The 24,987-nt window shown below is 40.2% G+C and overlaps 2 protein-coding genes across 4 annotated transcripts; both read right to left on the bottom strand.

Annotated features, from left to right (window-relative positions):
• Positions 1–874: 874 nt before the first annotated feature.
• LOC149704584 (uncharacterized) lies at positions 875–16,998 on the bottom strand. 3 transcript variants are annotated; one of them, XM_089867026.1, is made up of 4 exons: positions 12,052–16,998; positions 11,781–11,989; positions 11,403–11,596; positions 875–4,274 (listed from the first exon to the last, which is right to left on the bottom strand). In XM_089867026.1, the coding sequence occupies exon 1, from the start codon at positions 15,540–15,542 to the stop codon at positions 13,929–13,931; it is 1,614 nt and encodes a 537-aa protein (XP_089723152.1). In that variant the 5' UTR covers positions 15,543–16,998; the 3' UTR covers positions 875–4,274; positions 11,403–11,596; positions 11,781–11,989; positions 12,052–13,928. The 3 variants fall into 3 exon arrangements, with proteins under 3 accessions (XP_089723152.1, XP_089723151.1, XP_089723153.1); XM_089867025.1 differs by having other exon boundaries at positions 11,781–16,998; XM_089867027.1 differs by having other exon boundaries at positions 11,403–11,563; positions 11,781–16,998.
• Positions 16,999–19,411: 2,413 nt separating this feature from the next.
• LOC149704583 (uncharacterized) lies at positions 19,412–24,987 on the bottom strand. Its single transcript, XM_089867015.1, has 2 exons — positions 24,682–24,987; positions 19,412–24,602 (listed from the first exon to the last, which is right to left on the bottom strand). The coding sequence occupies exon 2, from the start codon at positions 23,525–23,527 to the stop codon at positions 19,988–19,990; it is 3,540 nt and encodes a 1,179-aa protein (XP_089723141.1). The 5' UTR covers positions 23,528–24,602; positions 24,682–24,987; the 3' UTR covers positions 19,412–19,987.

Here is a 24,987-nt window from a genome sequence, read left to right as displayed (position 1 = left end):
ACCAAACCAAAGCTTAACGAGAAGGTAAAAGAGATAGATGGGGGAAAACATGGAGTAAGATAAAATATTAAGTCCCGCCTTGGTTTCCAGCCTCCCTCCACCCATGAGGGGGGATTGTCGACTATCACGCGCGCACCGGACGCCTTTTTAGGCCTTCTTATAGTAAATTCCTTCTTGCTTGCATAGACACCATTTTTTACATATCTGGGCGCCATTTATTAAGATGCCGGCGGATTGAAAAAAATATTTTTTGTACGCGCCTACTACTTATGAGTAACGTTTGGGCTGGGCTGGACGTTGATTATCAGTCAGTCTGTCAATAAAATCAATTTTATTTTTTGATCATTTCGGATTAGTCCAAAAAGCTGTTGTGTCTCTTTCGATTGAGATTAAGCTAAACTATTCAATCGTTCCTGAGTCATCGTTGAACGTGAATAGGTTTCTATCAATTGAATTTTTGAGAAACTTCGTTCACCAGATGCAACAGTAATTTGAATAGTCAATAGAATTCGCAATGCCACTGAAACATTCGGAAAAGTATCCACCAGCTTTTTTAATAAATAAAATTGAATCCCTCAAGCAGTGATGGGCATTTTTGATATTTTTCTTCCCTCTCCCAGTCACACGTATTGACCAAAGCGCCACTCTCCTCTCCCAGCTCATAAGAGGGGGAATTTTTTAAACCTCTCCTCTCCTTATTTTATCAAGTTCAAATACAATGTGATCTCATCTCACGTGATCAAAATGGCGCTTTTCTATATAAACCTCTCCTCTATGGCTCACGTCTTTTATTTTATAAAATGGAACCAAATATCAAGCGCACTACTGTTCGTCAGTATTGTTATGTTCGTAACATGAAATAATAATGCCAATATAAAATCACTAAGCTTATTATGGTTTAATAAACAGTCCGTAGTCAAGGTTCTAAACGTTTACAAGGAAGCCCGTACATGAATCGCCTAAAATCTGCTTATCTACCTTCTCCCCCTTACGGTTGGGTCAAGGCTAAATGTTTTATATTTGTTCTTTGCCTGACATAAGCATTCTGTTATTATTTTACCGTATTTGACAATACCTCCATTTTTTTTGTTTACATTTTTTAACTCTAGAGGCTAGAGCAAAGTCTACTACGAAAAAAAAGGCTGATTCGTTTGATCTTGCTATACAAAAATTATTAAGGTTTTAAGTTCATAGACCTTATTAGAATACTGTTAATACTAGAGTTCGTTAATGTTCATTTAACTTAAGCGTAAAATAATAAAGGTTCCCTAGAGTTCGTTAGTCACAATATCGACTCGGGCGAAACGTTGGGGTCTCGGATGATTGGTGACAAAGGGGCGCTGTTAAGATACTGGTGCGGCGGAATCTAGTCGGGTTTGGGTTGTGCGAAGATGTCCATGGTCAATTGGGGTAGTAGCCGCGGCTGTCGCTTGTGGAGCAGTCGTCTGGTTTAGCTCATTGGAAGATGGATCATGAATGGTCTCAGGTGTCCCGAGGGATGTTTCGTCGGATGCCTGACGGTCCTTGGTCGCTGTCTGGTTTGGGATAGCATTGGAAGTTGGGTCAGGGACAGCTTCCGGTGTTCGACGAGATGTTTCAGCTGGTAGATGGTGATTTTCAGCAAGAGGTGATAATTGATGTATTAACCCCCATGAAAGAAATTCGATGTTGAGATCATCGTCTACTGGCATTTTGGGTGTTCTCGCTTTTCTTTTTTATTTATTTGTTATATTTTCCTCCTAATATCCGGTTCACCGTATTTCAACCAATAAGAGGGCAGAGAAAGATGCGCGCGCACACCGGAAGCTTAGAGGTAAACTTTCAAAGCGAGAACACTCCAGCCAAGCCTTCTACTCCCCCTCTTTCTACCCTCTTTGGTCCCACTCACCTCTCACACTCACGAGCCATTGCTAAACGTTTGGTTTTCAAACTCACCCCCTTTTACACCCCTTTTACGCCGCCCGTAAAAACTCATGCTCTTTTAAAATATGTGTTTAAAATTGGCCAAGAGGTTCACTCCAATTTTTCATGATATTAAAACGTTGCACTCATTTTCTTGCCTACTGTTTTCAAAAAGGCCTACCACTCCCACTCACCCTCCACTCACAATAGTATAACTTCGAATTCTCTCCTCTCAAAACGCTCATTTCGCTCCAAGAGAGGAGAGCGCCCATGTCTGCCAAACATTAGCTCGGCTGGCGATTTTCTTGACTCTGTGGGAGTTCGGCGATATTGTAGCAAAATGTGTGCTATGCGTGCTTCGAGCGAATCCACTTGGGGACCGTCCATAAAGTACGTCACACTCTTATGGGGGGAGGGGGTTTGTAAGTTTGTGACGGTCCGTGACGAGGGGGGAGGGAGGGGTCCTTCGATGCGTGACGTCACATTTAAAATTAACCTTATTACGAAGTCAGTAAGAGGTCGATTGACCCTTTTGTTACAAAAGAAAAAAACACAACGTTTCAAAGTCCACCGTGAGATCGAACTTTACAATAATTTAACAAAATTTTTATTCCATCATCGCTTAAAGGGACTGTAAAGAGGTCGGCGGACCGTTGAATTTCTTTTTAAAAAAAAACTCACCTGACCCATCCTCCCCTCTCATGTGATTGGTTGTGATCCGCCCTGCTTCGGAGAGTCCGAGACCCCCGCTGCGTTTGCTAGAAGGAAAGACTTTCGTATTGCTCAACCCCCCCGGGTCCGCCGACTTCTTTAGAGTCCCTTTAATTAGTAGAAACTGTAAGCTATGATCATATACTTTGTATTGTATTGTTGAAGGGGGTGACGCGTCGCCGCGTCGAGCACCGATACCAAGGGTATATTGTGCGCCCCGAGCTAGTTAGACTGCGAAGAGTCCTGTCGCCTCGATGAATCGGAGAATCCGATTGGCCGAGACAGTAGAGAACTGGTGAGGTTCCATAGTATGCATGTCAAAATGCTCAAACCTCATGGCCGCGAGGTAGTCGCAGCTGCAGAGGATATGGGAGGAGGTTTCTTCTACCTCCCGGCAGAACCTACAGAGTGGGTCATCAACGATGCCCAATAAGTGCAGGTGTCTATTCAGCCGGCAGTGTCCAGTGAGGAGACTGGTGACCAGCCTAATTTTGCTTTTGGTGAGGGCAAGCAGTTCCTTTTCCCTAGTGAAAGAAGGACCCGGGACAAACTCCTTGGCTTGTCTCTGCCCATCCATGTCAAGCCAGAGCTGCAGTTGAAGTGCAGACATCCGGCAGTGAATCCTATGACGAATGATGCCATGGGGGATGGGAACCGCAGGCTCAGGTCCGAAGAACTTCGCCTCAGCCCCCCTTTTGGCATACATATCAGCCCTTTCATTGCCCAGGTATCCGCAGTGTCCTGGCACCCACAGCAATTGAACCTTGTTGCGGGCAGCCAGAGAACACAGCAAATCCAGACAACTGAGGACCAGTCTTGAGTCAACAAGGCACTGATTCAGTGCCATGAGGGCGGCCTGACTATCCGAATAAATCTGAATCGTCCGTCCGCGGTAATTTTTCTTGATGCAGAAATCCGCACATAAACAAATGGCCATGATTTCCGCTTGGAAAACACTGGCAAAGTTGCCGAGGCTCTCGTAAAAACCAAACTTCTTGGTCAAGCAGTAGACCCCGGCACCAACTCCAGAGTCCGTCTTCGAGCCGTCTGTGAACCAGACGGTCTCCCCCCAGTACCAAGGACTGGGTTGGTCTCCCAATCAGTGCGACTAGGAAAGTGCACGCTGAAGGGCTTGTCAAAATGATATGATACAACAGACTTGTCTGAGACCATCGCAAGTGATGGCTCGAGACTGCTGTACTCACTGAAGAGCTTGGTGTGACTGAAGTCCCAGTGCTTGGGCTTCCACCAGCCGTGGTTGTTGAGCCTACAGGCTCCCATAATAGCTTCCTCCTCAATAAAGAGGTGGAGAGGAAGCATATTCAGAAGGATCTCCAGAGAGGCTGTGGGGGTAGTCCTCATGGACCCCGTGATGCCGATGCACGCCAGCCTTTGAAGCTTGCGTAGTTCATCTTGGGCTGTTTAAGGCGAACCCTGGACCACCAGACAAGAGCTCCATAGGAGACCACTGGCCTGATGATTCTAGTATAAATCCAGTTCACGGCACTGGGGCTTAAGCCCCAGGATTTGCTGACTGAACTTCTTATACGCCAGAATAGAATTTTGGCTTTCTTGATGCTAAGATCAAGATGGGATTTCCAAGTAAGCTTGGCATCAAAGGCAACGCCAAGGTATTTGACCTCGGTGGACTTCTTCAAAACCTGTCCAAAGAAGGAAATATCATTGAAGAGGTCATTGGTCCTCTTCCGAGTAAACGGTATAAGGACAGTCTTGTTGGATTGACGGTGAGGTTAACATCCCTACACCATTCCTCAACAACATGCAAGGCAGTTTTCATCAGTGCAGCGATCGTTGCAGGGAACTTCCCCGTAACAATCACTGCTATGTCATCCGCATAGCCAAAGCAGTGACACCCCCCCTCCCCGAGTCGACCCAGCAGCTCATCCACAACCAGGCACCAAAGAAGAGGGGACAGAACCCCTCCCTGTGGACAGCCACGGTCGGTGGAGATCTCCAGGGATTCCCCGAGAAGAGACGCCGTCACCCTGCGATTCGTGAGCATGGAGTGTATCCAACGACACAGAGTGTCGTCAATACCAAACCGCTCCGCAGCGCGAAGAATAACTTCACTAGAGACCCTATCAAAGGCTCCCTCAATATCAAGGAAGATGGCTAAAGACATCTCCTTGAACTCGATGGCCCTATCAAGGCAGTTCAAAATGCCATGGAGCGCCGTCTCCGTACACTGTAAAAAATAATGGTGCATTCTTACACCATATATGCTGTTTTTTGCGGTGCCAAAAACGACACCATTTATGGTGTACTTCAACACCATCTTTATGATAAATTCACGCCATTTACAAAAATTATTTGCAAGTATTAAGGAAATATTAGGCATTTATGCACCATTTATTGTGCTTTTTATCATCTTTTTTAGGAAATCTGTTGGTCTCTAATATTACTACTTAGTTTAATGGTGTTAAAAGTAGGCAAGGTTACGCCACGTATATCACATTACTATACCAAATGAAGTGAAAAAGGTGTTAAATATTTTTTCTATATTTAGCACCACGTTTAAGGTGTAAAACAAATCCATTAATACACCATTTTAAGTCCCTTTTCACTCCATTTCAAAACCCTATTTACCCTATTTCAAAGCCCTATTTTTTTCATTTCAAAGCCCTATTTACTCTATTTCAAAGCCCTATTTACTCCATTGCAAAGCCCTATTGATCCATTTCAAAGCCCTATTTACTCCATTTCAAAGCCCTATTTACTCCATTTCAAAGCCCTATTTGATCCATTTCAAAGCCCTATTTGATCCATTTCAAAGCCCTATTTGATCCATTTCAAAGCCCTATTTGATCCATTTCAAAGCCCTATTTACTCCATTTCAAAGCCCTATTTACTCCATTTCAAAGCCCTATTTACTCCATTTCAAAGCCCTATTTACTCCATTTCAAAGCCCTATTTGATCCATTTCAAAGCCCTATTTGATCCATTTCAAAGCCCTATTTACTCCATTTCAAAGCCCTATTTACTCCATTTCAAAGCCCTATTTACTCCATTTCAAAGCCCTATTTACTCCATTTCAAAGCCCTATTTACTCCATTTCAAAGCCCTTTTTACTCCATTTCAAAGCCCTATTTACTCCATTTCAAGGCCCTATTTACTCCATTTCAAGGCCCTATTTACTCCATTTCAAAGCCCTATTTACTCCATTTCAAAGCCCTATTTACTCCATTTCAAAGCCCTATTTACTCCATTTCAAAGCCCTATTTACTCCATTTCAAAGCCCTATTTACTCCATTTCAAAGCCCTATTTACTCCATTTCAAAGCCCTATTTACTCCATTTCAAAGCCCTTTTTACTCCATTTCAAAGCCCTATTTACTCCATTTCAAGGCCCTATTTACTCCATTTCAAGGCCCTATTTACTCCATTTCAAAGCCCTTTTTACTCCATTTCAAAGCCCTTTTTACTCCATTTCAAGGCCCTATTTACTCCATTTCAAAGCCCTTTTTACTTCGTTTCAAACCCCTTTTTACTTCGTTTCAAACCCCTATTTACTCCGTTTCAAACCCCTATTTACTCCGTTTCAAACCCCTATTTATTCCGTTTCAACCCCTATTTACTCCGTTTCAGACCCCTATTTACTCCGTTTCAGACCCTTATTTACTCCGTTTCAGACCCTTATTTACTCCGTTTCAGACCCTTATTTACTCCGTTTCAGACCCTTATTTACTCCGTTTCAGACCCCTACTTACACCATTTCAAGCCAATATTTAGTCTAATTCAAGTCCCAGTTTAAGCCATTTCATGCCCCTGTTCACCCCATTTCAAGTTGATTTTACTACGGCTAATAACCATTCGGGTTAAAACCCCCGCAATTTGGCGGATTTTGGATTCGGTATATTCTGATTGAAAGTTCCCGATGGAAATACAGAAATTCTCGGGAACAAGAAGATTCTATACCATCGACAATTTGATTATCTAATGAAGATTGAGTTGTTTGGTAAAATGAGCAATAATTCCATGTATTTTTTAAAATATTAAGCAAAATTTAGAGTTTAGAAGAACGAAATATTTTCAAATCGAAGAAATTTACCTTGATATAGCGATTAGCAAATTGTAATATTTAAGTCTTAATCATTATGTCACACTGTAATGAAGTTTGAACATAGAATGAGTACCCAAAAAAGTTTTCTAACGTAATATAGTGCCTCTAAAAAACGACATAAGCAAATATCTCATTTTTACCTCTCCGAGTGACGATGACGTCACGGAGAGGTTTTACACTGGACGTATCTGTCAACGTGTTCGCAGTTGGCAAATCGGAGCAAACGTGTTCGCAATTTCCGGACCAGGTTCGCGGTAAACAGAAATTCCGAAAACTCTACTTCATTGCTTATTTAACGCCAATCGTTAGCTAGTCGTTACACCTTCATCTGCTGACTAACAGCCAATTCTTTTACTCAATACCCTCAGTATTTATTGGCTTCTAACAACAACACCATGCACTCACTAGTCCTTTGTGTATACCACATAGACACCAATCTCCAACATTGGCTTCTAACACCACCATTTACTGGTCTTTCGTCTATAGCACATAGACACCAATCTGCAACATTGGCTTCTACTCCATCATCGTCGTTAGGCTTAAAATTTACGCGGCGATCGGCTAGGGTTTCGAGAAACGTCTAGCCTCCCAATGGCAGGACTTCACCAAAGGTTCATGCAATTGCGTATTTTCTTATTCTTTGACGTGAATCAATCGCCCTATATACCCTAAATTTACAAAACTTCTGAAATAGGTGTTCGCTAGAAGTCAAACGTTATAAATAGCTATGTTTAAAATGATTTTAGGAATAAAGTTTCATAAATCGACTTAACTATAGTTAATGTAAAATACTGACGATTAAAATAACATCAGTTATATTTATTTAATTATATAAGATAAACGTCTCTCTTTGAAGTGACACAAGTGAGAGTTTATATAGAACGAGTAATGAAGATTGCATCTGAATTGAAACATTATACGCATATCAAAGTTAATATAGAACGAGTAATGAAGATTGCATCTGAATCGAACACTATAGGCGTATCAAGGTTAATATAAAGCCAGTAGCATGAAAAGATCTCTTACAAAACGATATCAATTTCTTTTTACAGAATTCTAAATGAAAATATTTTAAATATGTTTCGGCATTACGATTCTGTTAGTAGTTGTGTAGCTATAAATCTCTGTCTCATCTCAATATTCCAAGAACATCTTTTGATACTAATATTTCAAATTTGGTGTTTACTTTTTAATTCAGCTTTACTACATTTATATATAGTGTAAACGTAAATTTAGACTCCACTAAATAATATGGGTCTTAATATTGTATCTTTCTACAAGTTTTGTTACGATTTGGTCTATGTATTAAGATACCGAAATTGGCCTTCTTTCGTGTAATTTTTTAGGAGGTCTTAACGGCTTAGAGTGAGCCGAATGTTAAGTACACATTTAAGTGATAGATATTATGTCCTTTGAAGGAATTATTGTGGTTATGTAGTAAAAGAAGTGACAGTTTAACCTTTAAAAATGCACTTGGCGTGTGTCATCAAATTTGTGATATTTATTTCCGGTTTTTCTCATTGGCTGATTGACCTTTGTTTAAAAAGTAATTTATTTATTGAAAATGTTAGCACACGTCTCGACTGGGAAAGGTTTATTTTGGCTTCCCAACTTGTTAAACGCTGTCACCGATAATAAGTTTATTATTTATAGGTTATGAATATATGCATACGCTTACTATCAAGAGGTCAAATGCTTACATTTGGAACCGTAGGTCTCAAAGACACCTAAGCAAAACTAACCTATGTCTTTCCAAACCCTAACCTGATCTATAAAAAGAGCAATATTTGGAAAAGGAAGATGCTTATTGTTCAAAAACCTTAATGAACCACCACCACCACCACCACAGGCTCGCGGGACAAACTAATAGCCTCATCGTATATACGATGTGGCTAAAAAGAGCAATATTTGGAAAAGGAAGATGCTTATTGTTCAAAAACCTTAATGAATATAGTGTTATTGTTCAAGGACCTAAAGAAATAAAGCATTTTCTCGAAAAGGCCCGCTTTTATAATGCAATGACCTTATATTAATCTCGATCTGTAGCATAAAAATAACAATTCTTATGTCATGAAATATTTTCGAATGAGCAATAATTGAAATCATGCATTGAATATATGTATAGTTTTAAAAATTGTGCTTACAGACCTAAGAAAGGTCGTGTTTAAAAAGTAAAATGTGCTCTTTATTAACACCAATCTGACTACATTAGTTGTTACCCAAGAGAGTTCATTTGGATAATTTTAACGGCATCAACTCATAGTCGTGTTAATTCGAGCTTGATATAATAGAAAAGCCTTCAACGTGTATATACACAATAGAGCTATCTCAGTTGTGTCGTCAGTGCCTAGGTAAAACGTCACGGGCTTAGCTTTGGCAGTGGGCGGCCATGTTTGGTACCACTTTGGTTCTATGGGCAAATAGCATGGGTGACGTCACACAAAAGCTTCTGAGATAGCTCTATAGAAAAGGTTTTGAAGTCCCACTGAACACGACAATAAAGATTCCAGTAAAAGGGGTGAATAGGGGCTTGAAATGGCCAAATAGTGACAAGAAATGTGGTAGATAAGGACTTGAAATGGGGTAAATAAGGACTTGAAAAGTGGTAAATAGGGGTTTTGCAATGGTGTAAATAGGGCTTGAAATGGGGTAAATATGCACTAGAAATGGGGTAAATTTAGACTTGAAATGGGGTAAATAGGGGTTTTGCAATAGTGTAAATAGGGCTAGAAATGGGGTGAATATAGACTTGAAATGGGGTAAATATAGACTTGAAATTGGGTAAATATAGACTTGAAATGGGGTAAATATAGACTTGAAATGGGGTGAATAGGGACTTGAAATGGGGTGAATAGGGACTTTAAATGCGGTAAATATAGAGTTGAAATGGGGTGAATATGGACTTTAAATGGGGTAAATATAGACTTGAAATGGGGTAAATAAGGACTTGAAATGAGGTAAATAGGGTTTTTGCAATAGTGTAAATAGGGCTAGAAATGGGGTAAATATAGACTTGAAATGGGGGTAAATATAGACTTGAAATGGGGTAAATATAGACTTGAAATGGGGTAAATATAGACTTGAAATGGGGTGAATAGGGACTTTAAATGCGGTAAATATAGAGTTGAAATGGGGTTAATATGGACTTCAAATGGGGTAAATATAGACTTGAAATGGGGTAAATATGGACTTGAAATGAAGTAAATAGGGGTTTGCAATGGTGTAAATGGGAGCTTGAAATGGGGTAAATATAGACTTGGAATGGGGTAATTAAGGACTTAAAATGGGGTAAATAGGGGTTTGCAATGGTGTAAGTTTTTTTAAAAATTAGCTCCATTTTCGTATTATTTTAACACCATTTAATGGTATAATCGAAGGTGTTACTTTAATCCATTTAGGTATAATTTGAGCACCTTTTATCAGAAGTAAATAGATTCATTGATATCTATTTACTTTTGCTTTTATCGAATGATTTTTTTGAACCCTTTTTTGCACCATTCATTTTCGCTAATGGTGTTAATAAAATATCACACTATTTTCATACCATTTCACCGCCTTGTTAAGGTGTACAAATAGTGCAGAATAAATTTTACACCACTACAACACTATTCAGGTACCTTAATTTAGAGTGCATAACTCCATTTTCACATCATTTCAACATCTTTTTTATGGGCCTGCGAAGGTGTTATTTTATATCAATTGCGCACCTTTTCGAGGATGAGGTTTTTTCAGCCCTTTTTTACACCTTCTATTTAAGCCAATGGTGTTCGAAACATAACTCTATATTCACATTATTTCTACACCTTTTATATTGGCCTTGCAAAGGTGTTATATTACATCGTTTAGGTATCATTTGTGCGCCTTTTAATGAATGAGGCTTTTTCAACCCTTTTTCACACCGTTTATTTAAGCGAATGGTGTTTAAAAAATATCGCACTAATTCTATGCCATATGACCACCATTTAATGGGGTATTAGATGGGGTTATTTTATATAATTAAGGTATCATTTGCACACCTTTTAAAGAATTATGTTTTATAAACCCATTTCTACACCATTGGTTTAAGCTAATGGTGTTTTTAAAATATCGAACTATTTTCGTATAATTTCAGCACCTTGTCAAGGTGCACAAAGAGTGCACATTGTTTTAACACCATTATGGCACTATTTAGACACCACAATTTTTTACAGTGTAGATTTGCCTTTCTGATAGGCAAACTGAGCAGTGGACAGGGGAGTATGGGAGAGAATTCCATCCCGCAAATACCTGTCCACCAATTTCTCTAAAATCTTTAGGAAGAAAGAGGTAAGACAGATGGGTCTAAATGCCTTGGCCTCAAGATAGCTCGCCTTCCCAGGTTTGGGAATAAAGATAACCTTCGAGCGCTTCCAGATATCCGGAATATGCGCCAGAGCAATGCAGGCCCTGAATATCCTGCACAGATGGGCCAATGGCGTCTATACCTTCCTGAAGGAGGGCAGGAAAGACGTCATCTGGGCCAGGGGACTTATAGGGCTGAAACGAGTTGATAGCCCACTTAAGTCTGGAGTATGTAACTATCTTATTGGCAATGCCCCAGTCCGCCCTGTGTGCTCTCCGAAAGTACACGGGGAGAGCATCGGTGCATGTGGGGACAAAAACATTGGAGTCCGGAAAGTGTACCTTAAGCATATACTTTAGGGTATCAGTCCCTGACTTGGTAAACTCACCTTCTGCCACCTTAATGGTGCTGAGCTGGTGAGTGTTATCATGAGCCAGGATCTTCATGATCTTGGCAGTAGCGGGGGCATCGGAGATACTACCGCAAAAGTCCCCCCAGGAGTTCCTCTTAGCCTCCCGGATGGCTTTATTGTACTTGTTAAGGGTCTGTCTATAAATAGTCCAGTCCCCAGTCCTCTTGGCTCTATTAAAGAGTTTACGAGTGAGCTTGCGGAGCCTGCCAAGTTCCGAATTCCACCAAGGAACGAGCCTTGGCCGGCTGGCAGGCTTCGCTGGACAGTTATGGTGGTAGGAATTGATAATGGCCTGTTGCATGAGATCAACAGCCAAATCAAATTCCAGCACCGAGGTAAGTTTAGGAGCATTACCTCTGAGTAGGAGGCAAAGTTCCTCCCTGTAGCCGGACCAATCGGTCCGACGAGGGTTGCGCAGTTCCGTCTTAACCGAAGTTGACTTGACTGCGACCGAGAAGCAGATGTGCCTATGGTCTGAGAGAGATGGTTCATCAGACACATGCCAGTTAGATACCGACAGACTGATATTATCTGTGGCAAGGGTGACATCAATGACCTCCTTTCTGTTAGAGGTAACGAAGGTTGGTTCATTGTGCCTGTTGAGAATATGCAGGTTCGTACCGACCAGATATTCAAGCAGTTCATCACCACGTTTGTTGCAGTCGCTGCTGCCCCACGTGACATGATGAGCATTGGCATCACAGCCTAGAATGAGCCTGTCCCCCTGCCGCTCACAGTGGTCGACAAGAGCGGCAACCTCCTGTGGTGGGGGTGGGGAGTCCGTGGCATCATGTGCAAAGTAAGCAGACGCTATGACAAGGCCAGTTGCCTCTCCAAAAGAGGAGGGCAATACCCTAATCACAGCAGTATCCCTAGCGAGGTAGTTCGGAAGCGGAAGGGTATCGAGACCCTTCCTTGTCAGAACACACGCCCTGGGGGGGTTGAGTGAGGTAAAATCATAAGTAATGTTACCTAGATCACATACTTACTCTTACGTGTAGCCAATTTAAACAGCGCATTTAAAATAAAGAGACCCGTTCACTGCAAAACTAGCTACACGTACGCATAAGGACTGCTAAATGTAGTGTCAGCTTAAACACTCAAATGTCACTGTTTATTCGCCACTAGCATTAGCAAGGATGAATCGGATCCTCCATCGGATGTAAATGGTTTCGATTCTTTTGCACATTTTTAAAATCTGAATCCCATGCTCGATTAGCTTAAGGTTTTCAAGTGACAATGTCGAAAACTACTAAGTGTGCCCCTTTAACTAAGCTTTATGGAAATATTTTGGAAGGTTATAAAAAAGCACATCCAGACAATAAAGCTCTAAAGCTCAATCAGAGGCAAACGATATTTGTAAAAGCTTAAAACGGAAATGAACTTTGACTTTCAAGTCGAGCAAAAATTTCTGAGTGGAAAAGAAGAAAGAATCTCTTTTTAAATTAATCAAATTAAATTGGTAAATTAAGACAAATCTTAGTCCGTTGAGGAGGGGGGTTTAAGAAATGTGGCCTGGTTTTCAGGGGAGGGGTCTCAGAAAACGTAACAAAGCGTGATCTGGGGGGACGGGGGGTCAGAAAATGCCATTTTTTGCGTGACGTAGTTTATGGACGGTCCCTTGTTGCGTGGAATTCAGTTCTTGATGTGATATTTTCCGTAAATGATCTTTAACCGTGCGTACGACCCTCTCAGCTAATCCGTTTGACGCCGGGTGGTACGGGGCTGAGTTAACATGTCGAACTCCATATCGTGAAGCGAAGGCTTCAAATTCGGCGAAACAGGGTGCGTTGTCGGATACAAGAGTCGGCATTTGAAGATTATTTGTCCAAGTTTGCGGACCTTTTTTGTATCTTCTGACGTTCTGTGGTTCAGTTTAGGAGAGCTGGGAAAGAACCTACGATCCGGACTGAAACAGATTGTAGGCTAATCGCACTGGTTTACGATGGTTAATTTTAATTTATTAATTAACGAACTAACTTTGTTTTAAAGAAAATAACTGTTTATTTTTCATGCTGAACTTTTTGCTAAATTTTACTAAAGTTTTTTCTACTCCTATGTTTGCGGAGCTACCACTAATTTATGTGGTTACCACTAGTTTATGTGGCCTACTCTAAAGGTAGTTTTCTTTAGACTGCCTGTCCAAAAAGCAAAAAGAGGTTTTTTTTTGTCACTCTTACCTCCCTTGGTAGGTATTTTTACAAGGGAGAGGTAGAGGGAAGGGGAAGGCATTTTCTGGGGCCTTTCCCCTTTCCTCATCTTTTTGCGAGATATTTCTCTCCTTTTTTTTTCTCTTTTTAAAATACAGTGAAATGAATACATTTTACATGGTTTCATGAATATTGAAAAACAAATTATAGTTACATGAATATTGAAAAACAAATTATACAGTCATGAATATTTTTTACAGTTTTTAACATTTTGTTTGCGCGTACAAATTCAATAATTTACACTCCCCCCGGTGATACTTAAGGTATCACCTAAGAATTAACGCGTAATTAATTAATTGTTTATTTCCAAGTTACATAAATGTTTTAACGATCGCCTAATATTTGTACCATTAGATGTTTTTACGACACATGAACGAATGTTTCCGTCACGACCTTTAATTATCTCTACTACCCGCCCTAGTTTCCACATATGACGTTTCAATTTGTCATCTTGAATAATGACTATGTCATCTGTTTTTATTTGGCTAAGGTTTTTTGCGGGATTGCCGTGGTGAGCGGATCGCAATTCTCTTAAATATTCGCAACGGAAACGATTCCAAAATTTGTTTACTATTAATTCCCGATGTTTCATTCGTTTAGTTAAATCTTTTCTCGAATTAGGTACATTTTTCGAATTTAGATTAAACGGCGGCAGGGTTGTTATTCTGCGCCCTATTAGGATTTCAGCGGGTGACAAGGGAATGGGTTCTTGTAAATCGTTATATATGTAGGTTAAGGGTCTTGAGTTAATTATTGCCTCAGTTTCTATGAGCGCAGTTTCTAGCTCTGTATAGGAGAGGCAGGAGAGCCCCAAGTTCTTTTTCAAAGACGTTTTAGTTGACTTAACGAGGATCTCCCACCACCCGCCATACCAAGCCGCTCTTTCAACAATAAATTTCCATACAATACCACGGGTACCAAAAAATTCCTTCAATTGCTCCAATTTGATATTCTTCCAGATAAATGCCAGGTCCGAGTCTGCCCTTTTAAATGTTTTGGCATTGTCGCTGTAGACGACACTAGGCACCCCCCTTCTGGCTATCATTCTTTTGAATGCTAATAAAAAATCCTCCGTGGTCAAAGATGGCACCAATTCCAGGTGTATCGCTCGGGACACGGCACATGTTATCAAACAGATATAAACCTTGTTTGTCGTTTTTCCATCCTTTACTAACATAGGGCCGGCAAAATCAATCCCAATAATAGTAAATGGGGCGCACTGGTCTAACCTGTCATGGGGTAAAGGCGCTATTGGAGTGTCACCTGGTTTTACGCTAAGCCTTCTGCAAATTAAGCAATTTTTAACTATGGTTTTAGCCAACTGTCTGCCAGCTGGGATCCAGTATTTCTCTCGAAGCTGGGTGATGGTATCATTTACACCTGCATGTTTAACCTGTCTATGACTTCTTAACATGAGGAGTTTTCCAAATCTTTCCCCTTTGTCCATTAGAATGGGGTGTTTTTCTGTATAGGGCATATCTGATTCTTGTAATCGACCCACCAAACATATTATCCCGTGTTCATTAAGAATAGGCCTGAGAGAGGCATATTTCGAGCTCATTTCAACTTGCTGTCCTAATTTTAAATTCCTAAGCTCAGGCGTATAAATTTGGCTTTGAATAGAATTTACCCATTTAATTTCCGCTAATTTCATTTCTTCAGCTGTAATAGGTCCAGCTAAATTTTCGGGATTTTGGTTTGTTTTTATTTTTACGAATCTGATTACGTAAGCCGTGATTCTCAGAAGTTTATCTAGGGATTCGTGGGTGTTAAGATCCATAATATTTTGGAGACCCCTTTTATCTGCAACTTGCACCGACAACGTGATCTTACGTCTTTCTTTTCCCACTAAATCCGAATCTATTTCCTCTAGATCGTGCTTTGGCCAGTTAACTTCTGGTTCCATCAACCACGTGGGTCCTTTCCACCACAAATCTGAATTTATTAATTTTCCAGCCCGTGTTCCACGAGTTGGCAGATCTGCCGGATTTTGAATCCCCGGGCAATGAAACCATAAGTTTGGATCAGACAATTGCTGAATTTCTTTTACGCGATTCGCTACGTATGGCTTCCAGTTTAAGGGATTTCCTTGAACCCAGGCTTTGGCTACTGTGGAATCTGTCCACCAAATAATTCTTTCCAATTTGGAACCAAATGTGTTCTTAACATAATTAGTGAGGCGCGCCCCAATGAGACACCCTGTCAATTCTAGCCTTGGGAGGCTTAGGTCCTCTTTACCTTCTTTGTTTCGTTTAAGGTCCTTGAGAGGGGCCACTCTAGCCTTTGCAGTAGAGGTGAGCGGGCCCTACAATACCCGTCGCCAAACAGCGGGCCTGCCCAATTAGACGCAGGCGTATGTTTGCTAAGCAACGTCATTTAGTAGAGCAGAAGGCTTAAATCCCTATCAGAAATAATACGTCAGAGCAGGGGAAGGTAAACTGCTTAAGGTGTGAAACCGATGTTGGCATGCGTTATCGCGCCCGCGGGCAAAATATGAAACGATACCACAGCCTGCTATCGTTCGTGGATAGTGGGTTGCCAATGTGGCGGGCACATTGGGCGGGTTCAATTATAAACTCGTTGCGTATGTTGGACTTAGGATTGTGAAGGACAAAGCCAACAGTCATGGACAATAGTATCATGTTAAGTGCAGCAGCGTTAAACAATTTTGCCTTGGTATTTTGCTTTGAGTATATTTATTAGAGTTCAAAAGGAGTTTCATGAAATTTTATTATATGGCAGCCTGGTGTCCTTTTAAATATTACTACGTGGTGGCCGATTTCTAGCAGCTAATAGAAAACACCTCTTTCACACGTTATATACCTCGATTAGAAAATGCTTTTTCATTGGTTTTTAATAACTGGGATGTCGATATCTGCCTTTAGAAACTAACAATTTACCTTTGTGAGTCACGTACAAAGAGTTAGCAGGACGTCTCTAAACATATTGCAGGACGTCGTCTAAACATATTAACAGATACTAGTAACGATATCTGGTTATGAATGCCGGATACTAATAGTTTATATTGACGTGGCAGAGGCAGTGAAAACAATCAATAGGGAGCCAGTTATTTCGCTAATAAACTTAGTGTTTTTGAAATTATTGAAATATAATAACTCTGCATTTGGGTCGTGTTTGCAAAATGTTGTCACGCATGAACTTCTATGCGTTTACTACATAGCCACAACAACTACACGAACTTTATGTACTACTTACTCTATGGAAATATAAAAATGCTAATTGAGTAACGTTTGTAAAACTGGACTGCCATCTAAAACGAAAACTTTGTCTAATTGTCTAAAGTCCACATTCGTACATTCTGTTTTATATAACCCTAGATTCTTGCCTAATTTGATATAGCATATTTTTTAAACCTATTTGATCCAATTTTGCTATATTCTACTTTTAAATCATCTACTATCAGCGTATATCAGTAGGTCTAGTGAGTCAACGGGGGTTTTAATGGGATTTCGTCACGATAACAAGTTCAATACACAGATTTCATTTTCAGTTACGGAGGAGACCTGTTGGTCACGCGAAATTATAATCCTGATATTAGGAGTATGTCATCATTGACAAAGGTCGATATATCTTTCTTGGTAAGACAGAATAGTCCACGTGTTACTTTCAGCGTGAAGAATGGTGCCAAATCGGTGGTTTGGAAACACTTTAAGCGTGTGCGCATAGACGAAGTTGAACTTGACTTTGTCAAATGCAACAACTGCGTTAATATTTTCTCATGGACATCTCGTGAAGGAACTAAAAGTTTGTTACGTCATGTACCTTGCAAACATAGTATTTCGGAGGAAATAAACAATGATGCAACATATGTTGCACCTCGTCAAGCACAATCTACGTTCAACGACATAAAGGCCTTGAATGAATCAGTTGTCATAGGGCTGGCGAAGGATTTACGACCACTCAGCTCTGTAGAGGGTGAAGGATTCATTCGAATGGCCCAGAGTCTACTGGACTTTGGTGCGCACCATGGCGTTCAGGACGTTCGTCCAATACTTCATCACCGTACTACATTAAAATCAGCAGTACTACCATCTATTATCCAATCTGTCCAAGAGGCACTTATCGAAGAGATAAAAACGTCACCGACTTTCCCAAAATTTGGAATAATCATTGATATGTGGTCAGATAAGTACAAACAAAGGCACTTTATGTCACTATCTCTTCACTACTTCAATGTAGCGTTTGACCTTAAAACTAGTTTGTTAAGGTTTAGTGAAATAATCGCTGATAAGAAAACTACCGCTGTTGTTAGAGCAGAGTGTCTAAAGGTCCTTATGGTTTATTTTAAAGACGAAGCAGAAACCGTTATGCAAAATTCTACAGCCGTCACTGACGGTGGCTCTAACGTCATTAATGTCTTCCCTAAGCGCTACCCTTGCCACTGTCACCTAATTAACTTATTACAAGTCCATTCTTTTGACTCAAAAAACCTTCGGAAATGGCCTGAAATAGACCATGTCCTTTCTGGGGTAAAAGAACTAGTGACGTATATAAAAAAGTCTGGTCTTAATTCTCGACTCACTACATCCTTAAAACAAGACGTTCCCACACGTTGGTGCGGTAAACTGATAATGCTAGAATCATATCTGAAGTCGTTCGAGGAGCTACAAGAACCTTTATTAGAAAAAAAATTAGATAAGATAGTAAACATCGAAAACCAACTTGTTCAAGAGTTGGTCACATTCCTCAACCCTTTTCGAGATTGTACTTCACGTCTTAGTGGAGACAAATACCCTACTCTTTGCTTAGTTGCGATGTGTCATTCAATTCTCAAAGAACATTCATCAATAACGGAGACAGACTCTTCACCCATTCGTTTATTAAAAGAAGAAGCGACCATATGGTTCACAAAGTACTGTGTAACTGAGGACATTCACTTAGTCGCATGCCTTCTGGATCCTAGGTAAATATCTATAATTTTTAAATAGTTACATTACAACTGAAGTATCAACCTAATTCATAAATTTTCTGGATCTTACGTGACATCTTGTTCAAATCAGTTTCGATTGGCAGGTTTATAAGGCTTATATTTTGTGAAAGTGCTGCTACCGAGGCCATGGCATACTTATACATATCATGCATTATAGGGTTATATAAAGAGGGAAACCGTAATCACCATTATCATCACTTAGACATAATACATTGAGATCCATTCATTAAAATTTGGTTTTGTTACCGAAATAACCCATTGCACTCCATCAAATTAGGTATAAAAGACTGAAATGTGCAAGTGACGTCAAGAAAGCTCTAGCTTTAAAACAGTTAAAATGTTTGATGAAAATAGAAAAAGCCCAAGTTGATCTTGACAAGACTACTGCTGAGCCTGCTGTTAAAATATCGAAGTATACTGATAAAATGTTTGCGTCGTTTTGTGAGAGTGACGATGAAGACGACCTTCAACTAGAACTTGACTCGTACATGCTTCATCGACATCGTTCTATTAGAGATGGTATTTATGCAGTTGAATTTTACTATTATAGGTTATTAAATCTAAAATCCTTTATCAATCAAGAAGACAACGAAGATGTAAACAATCCTGTGACGTGGAAAACGAATGATTTCCCTAATCTAAAACGTGTTGCTAGTTGGCTACTTGCTATACCAGCGTCCGAAGCTTCCGAAGAGAGAGTCTTCTCATCATCCGGTTATACTCTTAGCCCGAGATGGACTCGATTAAGTGCCGACGCATTGACAAAGTTAATATTTGTAAATAAAAATGCCTAATCTCTATAAAATTTCTTTGAAAATAATTATAAAACGGAACTTTTTTCATGCATTACTAGTCTTAAACCATCACGATAAAGCCAATATCCTTGCACAGATGCTTACGCATCACGGTATTGTTTCAAAAAATAGTGTCCTTTTATCGTGGTCGGTAGCCAGTTGTAAACGTCGTGGGCGTAAGCCTGGCGATTTTAGTTGTCTCTTTCACGTAGTATGGTCTAACGAACGCCTGTGTATAAGTTTATGTTCGACGATAGGCCTGCATATACGTTTCCGTTCAATGATAGGCCTGCACATAAGTTTTTGTTCAATGAGAGGCCTGCACGTAAGTTTTTGTTCAATGAGAGGCCTGCAAAGTGAAAAATCTAGAGATTAACAACTAAAACGTCATCAAGCCTGCTCAATGCAATCTTCAGGCGCCATTGTGGAACTGCACATTGCATATCATGTAGTTACGGGACAATGCCCGCCAGCAACAACGGGCACACATCGGTAACCAACAAACCTCGCGAAACTTAAATTCATCCCTCGAAATAACGGTCGTTGCCCTTAGGAACACTGCCCGCGGTCGCTTGAGCCCGCTATATCTGGCATGCCCACTCATCTCTACTTTGCAGCTACAAGGGATGTCCCTATTTTTCCCGCGCTAGTCTCATACCTGACATACACGGTCGCAGCGTACGCCTTAAGGCTAGCGTCACAGAAGCAGTGGAGCTCTAATTTTACTATGTCACCCTCATTTTCCCAAAAATAATATCTGTTTACACTAATTTTGCTTAAAGCTGGCAATTCGAATACCCAAGTTTCAAATTCAGTTGCCAACGGTTCAGGAAGTTCTTTATCCCATTCTAGTTTTTCTTCCCATACTTTCTGGATGATAAATTTCGCTCTAATAGTGAACGGAGCCAACAATCCGATTGGATCAAAAATTTGAGACACAGCGCTTAAAGCGCAACGTTTTGTCTTTTTAGCGTCCTTTAAAATTTCCATTAGCACCCTTAAATTGAACGAGAATGCGTCAGAGTCTGGGGCCCATTTTAAACCCAAGATTTTTGATTCTGATTTGCCTATTTCTGATTCAAAGAGATTAACTTCTCCTGGACTTGTTTTTTCTCCCCAAAGTTTTCTTAATTCAACACTATTAGTCACCCACTTCCTAAAACGCATGTTGGCCTCTAACATTAATTTTGCTGCATCCTCAGACAGTTTGTAAGCCTTATCCACGCTATCTTCTCCACTTGTCAAATCATCTACATAAATATCATCGTTCAATTTTTGTTTAACAATTGGGTCAGCGTTTTTAGCTTGTTCCAAATGATATTTAATAGTGCATGCAAGGAGAAAGGGACTAGAAGTTACTCCGAAAGGCACTCTAGTCATCCTATAGGTTTCAAATTCATTTTCTAATAATACCCCTTTATTTTCTTTGACCCAAAAGAACCTTATGGAATCTCTGTCGTTTTCATTTATAGCCACCTGCAGGAACGCCTTCTCAATATCGGCGACCACAGCTATTTTGTGTGTTCGAAATCTTATAAGTAACAGCAGGAGGTCCGGGTTCAAGTTGGGTCCCGAAGAAAGGCATTCATTTAAGGAGGGGCTCCCTTTAACGTGAGAGGATGCATCCATGACTACGCGAAGTTTCGTGGTTGACACGTGGTTTCTGACCACTCCCCTATGAGGGATATAATAGGTACCTGGTACTCTATTATCTATTTCGGTTTGGGGAACCTTTTCCGCAACCCTTGATTCTACCTGTTCGTTTATACACCTTTTATATTCCTGGTAGTACGTGGGGTCCTTTTGAAACTGTTTAACTAATCCTGACATTCTTTTTAACGCTACCATTTTGTTATCGGGGAGTGATTCCTTGGTATTTTTCCATGGAAGCTTCACTTCATACCTTTCCCCATTGAATCTAATGTCTTTGAAAAACAAGTTTACGGTGTCATCGTCCCTGGTGTCCAAATTTTCCCTACTATCTATTCCAATAGATTCTAGGTCAAAGAACTTTCTAAGAGTTTGATCGATGCCCCTTTCGCTAGAGTTTATTAGCATGACCGTACCATTATTTGCTTGTGAAACACGTGGTGTATTTTCCTTTAAAGCAAGTCCTAAGGACGCCCATCCCAAAACTGTTTCCATGGCGGCCAGAAATGGTGAAAACCTTTCAATAGTGTTTCCCACAACAAGTTGCCAGAAAAAATCCGCTCCTATTAAGATCTCTATCTCGGGATTCCCCTTTTTGTAGGCCTTGGGGTCATCTGACATTTGCAATCCCCTATCTAACATAAGTTTTTCTAGTTCCAAACAACCTTCGCTTGTTATTGAATGGCAAAGAAAGGGAATTTCAACAGCTTTGATTACAATGGCTCTCTCTGGGTATTCTCGGTTTTCCAGGGTGACCTGAACTACGTTTGTTTTGTACTCTGTTGGGGTTTTACTCATGAAAGGAAATATATCTATTATTTTATGCCCTATGATTGGTAATTTAAGCTTTCTGGATAGATCCGATTTAATATAGGTTTGCTGACTTCCACCATCGAGTAAACATCTGGCCCTTTTTTCTTCTAGGGGGTGTTTAGGATTTTTAACAATAGCTAAAGCTGTTTGCAGAAGGACTAATTCTTCTACTGTTCTAATTGGAGCTAAATTTGTTACTACTGACTGATTTTCGTTAGCCTCAAGGGTTTCGCTTGGGAGTGGTTTTAAATGTGATTCATTTTCTTCACAAATTACGAAATTGTGTTTCTTACGGCATTTTTTACATGTTCGAAATTTTGATCTACAAGTTTTTGCGTCATGGCCAAATCTAAGACAAATGTAGCACCTATGACTATCCCTTAAAATATTTTGTTTCAGCTCTAGGGTAAAATTCTGGCATTCTGTTGATTTATGGTTTGTATTGTTACAAAAAATACAATAGACGCCTTCAGTTTGGTTGTTTCTCCCCCTAGATCCCGCTGTAAGGGTAGCTGCGCTAGCAAAGTACTTGTTTTCTACTTTGGTCTTAGGCTTATGTTCTGTTTTAACATGGGATTCAAGTTTCCCGCCATTTTGCCCCGAGGATGAACCTAAAATCTGAGCCATCTCCCTACTTTCTATCTGCTCTTTTATAAATTGTAATAATTCATTTACATCCAACTTACTGAAATTAGTAGTAATTGATTTTTTACGTAGGCAAAACTCGGTCCTGATATCATCAGGAAGGCATCTTAACAAGGTGGGGCATAAGAAGGAGGTATTTTCCGTGGTATTTTCACCTAGGGATTTTAAACTACGTAAGCTAATTTCGCATGTATTTAATAAACGTCTAAGGGCGGGCAGGTTTTTAGAACTTGTCACCGGCTGAATATCCCTTAATTTTTGCATGTATGAATGTGAGGCGATGTATGATTTATCAAATTTTTCTTTTAACAATGCTATAGCTTCATCATAAGCTTCTTCTGAATCAATTAACCCGTCTACAGCTTCGAAAGCTTCCCCTTCCAAATAAGACATTAAATAAACAAATGTATCTACCTTGTCAAGCCTCGTACTATCGTGCACTGTTACTTTAAATCGTCCCCAAAAACTGTTCCATTTTGAGTAATCTCCGTTAAATTTGACGATTTTTAATGCAGGTAATTTCACTTCCACTTTTTGCGAGGTTGAAGAGTTGCTTTGAAGTTGACTTTGGTTTACTCCGGGCAAGAGTACGTTTCCTCCAGCGTTGCCCGTTGATCCTGCGGTTAAGGATGACGTTGACGAAGGGGCGGTTCCACCTAATTTGATGATCATCCGATTTAATTTGAGTTTTATACCGATGATGTCTTCCTTGTATTTTATAGCTTCATCTTGGTCCTTTTCCAAGTCGGCTTCGTCAGTTATTAGGGGTTCAACTTTGTTTTCCGCTTGCATCAGATCTTCCTCCTTTTGGATTAGGATCGCTAATCCATCTTCAAGTTCTTCAACGTCAGGAACGGCAGTCGATTTGATCAATTTATTTAGATCATTAATTTTTCTGGTTACGGCTGCTCTAGTGCTTTTCCTGGCGGCTTTTGCTAATTTTAGAAGATCTTGGATGGTTGGCGCTGGACCCGTTGCTTGAGCCGCGTTGATTCCACTCGACACGTTCTGGTTTATGAGGTCGTTGTTGTTCGCCATCGTTCGCGATTTATTTCGTTAATTAACGAAATCCCGGTATGTAGGCACCATGAAGATTATTTGTCCAAGTTTGCGGACCTTTTTTGTATCTTCTGACGTTCTGTGGTTCAGTTTAGGAGAGCTGGGAAAGAACCTACGATCCGGACTGAAACAGATTGTAGGCTAATCGCACTGGTTTACGATGGTTAATTTTAATTTATTAATTAACGAACTAACTTTGTTTTAAAGAAAATAACTGTTTATTTTTCATGCTGAACTTTTTGCTAAATTTTACTAAAGTTTTTTCTACTCCTATGTTTGCGGAGCTACCACTAATTTATGTGGTTACCACTAGTTTATGTGGCCTACTCTAAAGGTAGTTTTCTTTAGACTGCCTGTCCAAAAAGCAAAAAGAGGTTTTTTTTTGTCGCTCTTACCTCCCTTGGTAGGTATTTTTACAAGGGAGAGGTAGAGGGAAGGGGAAGGCATTTTCTGGGGCCTTTCCCCTTTCCTCATCTTTTTGCGAGATATTTCTCTCCTTTTTTTTCTCTTTTTAAAATACAGTGAAATGAATACATTTTACATGGTTTCATGAATATTGAAAAACAAATTATAGTTACATGAATATTGAAAAACAAATTATACAGTCATGAATATTTTTTACAGTTTTTAACATTTTGTTTGCGCGTACAAATTCAATAATTTACAGCATTATTCCAAAACGCGCTACTATGTCTCTTAAATGTGACAACACTGTCTGAGTCGTTTGTGATTTAGTGACAAATACTTCTAGCCATTTGGCATGACTAGCGATGAAAATGAAAAGATACTTCTTTTCGATCGGGTCAGCGAAACGACGTGGACACGGCTCCAAGGTAGGAGGCCACGGTGTGTATGTTCTAGGTGGTAATTTTGCGTGCTCTTGACATGCCGTACATTGTTGGGATGTCTTCTCTACATTAGCATCAATTCCTGGCCACCAGATGCTGGAACGTGCATTTGCCTTCATTCGGACAGTACCCATGTGCAGATGGGAGTGGTTTCCACGGCATCTATTTCGCACTCTGAATTGGTATCTTTCTACCAATCTTGCAATCTGCTTAGATTGTACAAGAAGGGATATTTTCTAGCATCTTCAATAATACCTTCCTTATTAACATCTAATCTCTTTTTACTTCAATTAATTAAACTCCAATTTTTTTGTTGTGGGCATGCTTCCGTTAACCCTTTGTCAACCACCACTTGTAATAGCTCTAAAATATAAATAAATATATCTCGCGTATGCGTGCACTCTTGAAATTCATGACATAGTCAGTGGGATAAATTCATTGGCTGAGACACCGGCGTAACGCCGAAGACGACCGAAAAAATAGAACACAACTTACGCCCGGCCGAACGGTAATTCCGTCGGCTTCGGCGTAAAGATGTTTCGGTCCAACCCCTTTCTGCCGGGTTTCCGTCGTGTTTTCCGTCGAGTGGGA

This window comes from Phalangium opilio, unplaced genomic scaffold (assembly GCF_054372755.1).
Source record: "Phalangium opilio isolate 3A_F unplaced genomic scaffold, DU_Popi_V2 ptg000017l_1, whole genome shotgun sequence".
Lineage (NCBI taxonomy): Eukaryota > Metazoa > Arthropoda > Arachnida > Opiliones > Phalangiidae > Phalangium > Phalangium opilio.
The sequence above is the reverse complement of the archived record's forward strand: the minus strand, read 5'-3'. Positions and strand labels throughout refer to the sequence as shown.

Bases quoted from the DNA above. Each gene is read 5' to 3' on its own strand.
- LOC149704584 (XM_089867025.1), bottom strand. From the start codon at position 15,542: ATGGAACCAGAAGTTAACTGGCCAAAGCACGATCTAGAGGAAATAGAT.
- LOC149704583 (XM_089867015.1), bottom strand. From the start codon at position 23,527: ATGGCGAACAACAACGACCTCATAAACCAGAACGTGTCGAGTGGAATC.